Source organism: Montipora capricornis, chromosome 12 (assembly GCF_036669925.1).
Source record: "Montipora capricornis isolate CH-2021 chromosome 12, ASM3666992v2, whole genome shotgun sequence".
NCBI lineage: Eukaryota > Metazoa > Cnidaria > Anthozoa > Scleractinia > Acroporidae > Montipora > Montipora capricornis.
Window position 1 is genome coordinate 19,426,356 of NC_090894.1, and position 6,720 is coordinate 19,433,075.

The following is a 6,720-nucleotide window of genomic DNA, read 5'->3' on the forward strand; positions in this document are numbered from 1 at the left end:
TCTTACCAAGTAACACTTAAATTATTCTGTTTGGAGCATCGACTTGTGCTCAGTGAATGCCGAAATTCCCTTCAAAATAAAAGCTACGTAAGCCTTTTGAAAACTTCAGAAACGTGCCTTGCAGTTTTGAGGATAAAATCAGCGTGGTGTATATTAGGAACTCGGTAGAGTTCATAACGACGTTTTGAATGTAAAATAGAGAAGAAGACAGAATAATAAACCACACATATACTTACAGCAACCTATTACAGCAGCCATCTTTCTTCTCTTTGCTTGGCAGCAGGGCGGGTAAATGCTTCGCGGTGAGACAGGTTCCCGCGCAGTTTTCCCGCTCTTTCACACCAGGAACAGTTGCCCCGATTCCCGGCGTGAATTCACTCAATACGGGAATTATCCCGCACAAGGGTTCGTTTTAGTTCCCAGGTGTCTATCATCCAAGGGCTACTAGTTTAGGTCTTTTAGATTTCAATTGAAACTGAGCTTTGTGTCTTATCATTGATGAAAAATAGAGAAAAGTTACTTTTTGAGATGAAGTTTTTGTTATGAAATGGATGTTTCAAGTTCCATTTCGCTTGACTCAGCCAAGGCCTCGTTCCTCTCTCTGTTATCGGTTGTTGATCCCAACGAGGCCGGGGAATTCGTAGATTGGGTCGTGGAGTCTTGTTCTGGGTTGCATACAAATGATGACACACATTTGAGCGTTACAAATACTTGTACAACGTCAGAAGAGAAAAGGATAAAAGAGATAATCAAGGACATCAAGAAGAGGGTTCCTCTTAATGCCATTTTGATGTCGGAGAAAATTCATCCGCCGGAAGGAAAGGTTCTGATTTCAATAACTTAAGACCAACAAGTCTATTTTTTCCCTTTGCTAAGAGGCAGGGATGCCTGACGATCAAGGCACTTTAGGCACTGTGATTGTGGCCAGACCAACTGAAAAGTTTGGCGTCTAAGCCGAAATATCACATATTTAATTTTAAGTGTTTGGGCACACTTCAAATGCACATTTCTCCACTGCTTTGTCCATGAAAATGAATGCATCTTGCATTTCACATTCAACAACTTGAATGACAGATCACTCATATGTTCCTCATGCCTGTCATTCACAGGTATTAAACTCCAGCGTGTTCAATTTGTCAGCCTTGTTTTTCCCAGCTATATTTGTAGACCAAAGTCTTGGATGTCTCAGTTGTCCTCAAGTAAAAATGGCACAATAGGGCTCTTAACCCATTGACGCCTGGAGTTAGAGTTATTATATTTTACTCTGTTTAACACCAGACGATTTTATTCGTTCGTTGGGTTAAAAGGTCTCTTGGGTAACTTGTCCCGCCTAGTCTCCCTCCTTTCTACAAATCACCAAAGCTAGTGCTGACCAACTCACTCATTCTATAGACATTTGAGGAAGAGAACAGACAAAATATAAATTTCTTCCGTTTAATGATAATACAATGACTCTACTGTCTCTACTGTATGCTTGGGAGCTATTATGCTACAAACAGGGGTAACGTCTCCTTTTATCCTCCTCCTCTGAATTTTGTGCAGAATTCAGAATTTCACCCAGCGTTAGAGAACTGATACATGATGCATTTTACACAGAACTCAGATTGTTATCCATCAAGAACAGTTCACATTGACTCATTTCTGTATTCTGATGAAGATGTCAACCAACTCTGCGATGAAGGAAAACTAAGTCGTTTCTATTGTATGGAGTGTGGATCTCACAATACAGGGCCACTCAGTAAGTTGTCTTCAGTTATGTTGATTTGTTTCTCTGAGTTTGCTGTTTGCAACTCTTTTGTGCAGTTCTCCTTGAAAAGAATGTCTAGTGCAGAAGTTGATGAGAGATCTGCATCACAATTGTAAGAAATGCAAGGATCAAGTTTCACATGGTATAGTAACTTTACCCTTTAGTTCCTCAATCAGTTCCAAAAATCAGCAACTATTCACCGAAGTGGAGGTGTATGTACCACAACAGTGAGAAAATATAGCACAAAAAGATGATTTTAATTCATTTATTTCTGCAGATTACAACATTTTCGGGCACAAATTGCGCGCAAATTGCTCGGAGGTGAATAGCAATGGATATCTGGAGTTTGAGTAGCCAATCAGTTTGCGTGTTCAACGCTATCCACTGTTTTGGTATATACTAATACCCCTCATCCTAAATATTTAACCCATTTGCTAATGCTGACCTTTATGTTATAACAAGGTGGTTATTGTGTCAAAAGTTTTTTTGCTCTTTTTAAAGTGCCCCTTACTCTCATCTTGATCTGTGAGATTCAGAAGTCACAGAGAACATTTTCTTGATCCATATGGACTTAAATAACGTTTTCCAACTCATCACGCTTATTAATGCATCACTTTTGCTGTGCCGTAGCCTTTATATCTCATTCCTCATCACTGCCACAGTTGAGATTTATATTTGAGGCCGCCCTTCCGACACTACTAAGCAGTTTTGACCAATGTTGTCTAGTGGATGTTGGATCTAGACTTGGTGCTGTATTGTATGGGGTAAGTGCTTTTTGTAAACTGTTGTATGGATCTTTAACTTGTTCTGCCAAGGTTAAAGGTATTTCACGCTACAAAAAAAAAAAAATCATTTATACTCAGTTAAGAGTGAGATGAAGATACCATGTGATTAGTTAGTCAATTTGTTATTATTGCCAATACTGCAAGTGGGTGGAGGCTGTTCTTCTTTTTAAATTTTTAGGAAGAGGTTTAATTTAGGTGGAATCAAATTTAGGGGGGAGGGGTCTTTTGACTTCTGGAGGTGGAATGGGTGTTGATTGTGGGGTAGTTGAAAAGAAGAGAATCTTAAGATTTAAATCTCTGAAGTTGACATCTCTGCACCAGATTGACGCAGCACCCACTGGTTTTGTGATATAATGTGAGGTTTAATTACCTTGGCATTGCTTCAAGACAATTAACTCAAAGATCTTTGGCAATGCTAAAATGAGCATTGCTCCTAGTATGCCACATTTTCTAGCATACAGTTTTTATTTTTTTATCCATCCCTAACTGCACACCAATAATATGCTTTCCCTCTCTCACAGGCATACCATTTCAGCAAAATACAGAAAATTGTTGGAGTGGAAATAAATTCAGAACTGTGCAAATTACAACAGGAAATGATAGATGGATATAATATGTCTGATCGTATTGAGGTACAGTATTCAAATATTAATGTGCCTTCACTTTGTGTCTTTTATTGTTAAAACTGATTCAATTCGTTTGCACCTTAGGTTAGATGCTCTAATATTTGTAATGAGCTCAATCTCTTGAAAGAAGGTAAGAAATAGTTGCTTCACCAATTTCACTTCACATTAATGACAATGTGGGTGGTCTCATTGATTTAACATTTTATAAACAATACTAATATGTTGTTTTCTGCAGCTGACATTGTTGTCCTTAATAATGTGTTTGAATTCTTCCTGCCAGCTCCAGAACAAATCAGGTAGATACATGAAACCTCAATTTGTATCCAACCTTTCCATATTAATAATGCAAGAGAGATTACTTCGTGAACAATATAAATCCCTGCTTTCATAAGAATTTCCAGACTCTTCCACTTTGTTCAAGTAGTGAAATGTTTTTTTATGGGATTTTGTTTTTGCTGTGTGTTTCATAAAAATGCAGACTCTGGAGTTGTTGAATTTCAATCTAACCCAAATGCGATCCACTTAAATGGAAAACGAAGCTGTTGATTGTAATTTGAACGTACCAGAGTCTGCATGTTTCTGAACAGTGCAATTAAGTCATTTGTTACTTTGCACAGAACTTGGAGGATTCTCAGAGATGCTTTGTCAAAGTCAGGCTGTATTTTGGTTACTGTACCAAGTCTTGAAGAAGTGACACTATTCAACAGCGAGGTAGGATATATTATGTTCCACCTATTACTTAAGCAGCATTGTTGATGGTCCTTGCCCTACAAAGGGGATTCAATAACTTTTGAAGTAGATGCCTGGGCTAATTAATGTAAGCAGCGGTCACTCTTGTCTTTTACGAGGGTTTGAGTGAAAATCAAGAAAGATTAGCGGGCAGTGAGAGGCAAATTTCTGACAAACAGACGGTGGTATACCGCCGGTAACCGGCTTCTAATGAAAACACTGCCTACAAGGTGGTAAGGCCAGAGTAAGTATTAAGTAATTATTTAATAATACACACCATTTCAATGGTGTATATTGATCATCAATATTCATGTGCAATTTGAAACAAAGCAATGTGAAACTTAACATGAACAAAGCTACCAACAACTTGACCACCAGAGCGGTGACTCACTCTTTGCTTTTTCATCTTTTCTTTCAAGCCATGTGTGGATGTGGATGAGTGGGTGATGCCCTGCACGGTAAACTACTGGGTACCAACTATTTCCTCAAGTGATGAGGACATTGAAGACTTTCAGAGCATTTTCTTTTACAAAGTGAAGTAAACTAATGAACAAATGTTTCCCTCTTGTAACAGTAGTAAAATTGGAAGTAAAGTATGTGCACCAATTGAGCCTTTGTAAAAGCAGGTCGATATCTAATTTTATGTACAATAAGGATAATCATGCAGGAATATTTTGCACATTATTTTAGCCTGTGAACTGACAGTGGTGAGAAGCAAACTGGAGTATAGGACTGGATATCAATCAGTCCTGCGTGTTTGGCTCGCTTTAATCCATAATTACATGTACTTTTGCAATATTTCCCCATCATTCAACCTACAGTTGACGTTAGATATTGACATTAGAATGCCACTGGCAGCTGCTATTTCCGACCTTCGACAAGTGATATGATTACGTTTGTGGTGACATCACTCAAGTGACAGGATGAAAACCATACAGTTTACTGTTTTTATTGTCAGTTTCCTTTGGTTTCATGGTATTGTGACTAGAGTAACCATGCTTCCAGCAACATCTCTCATCTAGGTAATATAACAATTATCCTTAACCATAAAGAGAATGGTTCTAAACAAAGGCAAGATATAAAAAAACCTTCACAAACAACCAATCGATCCATGATATGTGATTTTCCAAGTAACCTTCTCGCAGCACCTTCACAGGCTGTTTACTGTTTTCAAAGGTTAATTCTTAAATTTTATTCTATCCAGTTGCATACATGTGCTTTTTTTTTGTGAAAACTTTATCTACCCTAACTTTTTCCATACAATTTTTGCCGTTGTTCTGTAGGCCATTGAATAGAAGCCAGATGCATGATTGTTTCAATGGGAAGCTGAACAATAGTTCCTTATTCTATCCCTTTTAAATCTTTGGGATTTGAAAAATGCTAACTGGCCATTTATTTTTTCCATATCCAGTGGGGTCTTAGTTTAACCCTTATGGTCACCATTTACCCCTCTTTGCCCAGTCTTTAGGAGTCCAATGGAGACATGTTGGGTCAATGCGGATCTTCCTCTTTACCATGCCTCTTCTTTGCCCATCTAATATTTCTTTAGCGAGATTTAATATGTACTGTCCTTTGTAGTAATGGATGATTCCAAGGTGCTGAAGAGTTGAAACTACATCTTCCTTCCGTATACTCGTCATTTCACAGATATCACTGTTAGAGAGGAAAACGCAAGGTGTTGTCATTCCATTGTCGGTACCACACAATCACTATATACAAACCAGTACATGCTTGGTTAAAGAATATTAATTCCTTTAGAAAGACAGATGACTCCTCCTTGAGGCTAGTTTTTATTGTGCAGTGGAATCAGTGATCAAAGAACAAATGTGTTGCAATCTATGCTCTAATCCAGTGGCTTTTTTGATAATGAGAAAAACATAGTAATGTTATTATCTTAACAACAACAACAACAACAACTAATTGCCTATCATTAATTAATAGAGAAAACATGTACTTAGGTAGATAGAGAGTACTGGCTGTCTAGAATAACCATAAGGGCTAGCAGAACTAAGCAGCCATCACAATCACAAATGGGGAAATTAAACCAATTACAATGTCCCCAAACGAGCTTAGAGATGCAGACTGATGACTCCCTCCATGTAGAATGCAACAGACAGAAATAAGTGGCAGCAAGGCCCAGTGGTAAGGGTGCAATATTTATGCCAACCCATTACTTCTTTCCAGTTGGCTTTCCTGACAATGTGTTGTCTTTAAACTAACCCAGCAAGATTAGTACTTCTTCTAGTCTAAGATTAACAAATAAGTTATGAGGTAGCCAGGTGTAATCAGGAAGTCATCAGGTTGAAATTCACTGAAACTCAGACCACATACAATAACTATATCATTATCGCACTTTTCCAGCCTGGCTCCCCATAAAGTACAGCACGGGGTGTTCTCAGACAGTCACCCATTCACAAAATAGCCCTGTCCAACAGGACTTGCTTTCAGTAAATAAACTGGAACTGGTGTATTCCTGTGGACAAACGCCACAAGCTTTAGGTAGGCTGTGTAAAGTAAACAAAGTTTCTCATTACTGTACATTATAATTTGCTTGTCAAAATACTTGGGTCTCTTACTTGATTGTTATAGCAGGAGGAGTTCCATCCTCTCCACCTTTGAGAGAAACTAGAATTTCCAAAATGGTCTGTGACCAGTAACTGCGGTAAGACAGCAATCCTAAATCTGATAGAGGCTTCTCTGGTGTTCCAGTCTTTCCTTCAAACTTTGAAAGTTCATAACCTAAAGTAATCGTTAAACCGTCAGCTAAAGCGAGTAAACATGAGACACTTAAATTCAAAACAGGTAGTGGACCAAGAATTGGCATTAAATAAAT

At 38.2% G+C, this 6,720-nt stretch overlaps 2 protein-coding genes across 2 annotated transcripts in view; one reads left to right on the forward strand and one right to left on the reverse strand.

Annotated features, from left to right (window-relative positions):
* Positions 1 to 421: 421 nt before the first annotated feature.
* LOC138027893 (uncharacterized) lies at positions 422 to 4,509 on the forward strand. The gene is made up of 8 exons (XM_068875513.1): positions 422 to 823; positions 1,597 to 1,738; positions 2,378 to 2,511; positions 3,054 to 3,164; positions 3,243 to 3,288; positions 3,394 to 3,454; positions 3,776 to 3,869; positions 4,307 to 4,509. The coding sequence occupies exons 1-8, from the start codon at positions 548 to 550 to the stop codon at positions 4,427 to 4,429; spliced, it is 987 nt and encodes a 328-aa protein (XP_068731614.1). The 5' UTR covers positions 422 to 547; the 3' UTR covers positions 4,430 to 4,509.
* Positions 4,510 to 4,820: 311 nt separating this feature from the next.
* LOC138027892 (histone acetyltransferase KAT5-like) overlaps positions 4,821 to 6,720 on the reverse strand; it is a 7,374-nt gene continuing 5,474 nt past the window's right edge. The window contains exons 9-10 of the mRNA XM_068875512.1: positions 6,464 to 6,626; positions 4,821 to 5,540 (exon numbers count right to left, since the gene is read on the reverse strand). Coding sequence (XP_068731613.1) covers positions 5,324 to 5,540; positions 6,464 to 6,626 — 380 coding nt within the window. The 3' untranslated portion in view covers positions 4,821 to 5,323. The remainder of the gene's footprint in view (positions 5,541 to 6,463; positions 6,627 to 6,720) is intronic.

Coding starts and splice junctions, on each gene's coding strand:
- LOC138027893 (XM_068875513.1), top strand. CDS start 548: ATGGATGTTTCAAGTTCCATTTCGCTTGACTCAGCCAAGGCCTCGTTC. Junction 824..1,596: donor TTCATCCGCCGGAAGGAAAG/GTTCTGATTTCA, acceptor CATTTTACACAG/AACTCAGATTGTTATCCATC. Junction 3,455..3,775: donor CCAGCTCCAGAACAAATCAG/GTAGATACATGA, acceptor TACTTTGCACAG/AACTTGGAGGATTCTCAGAG.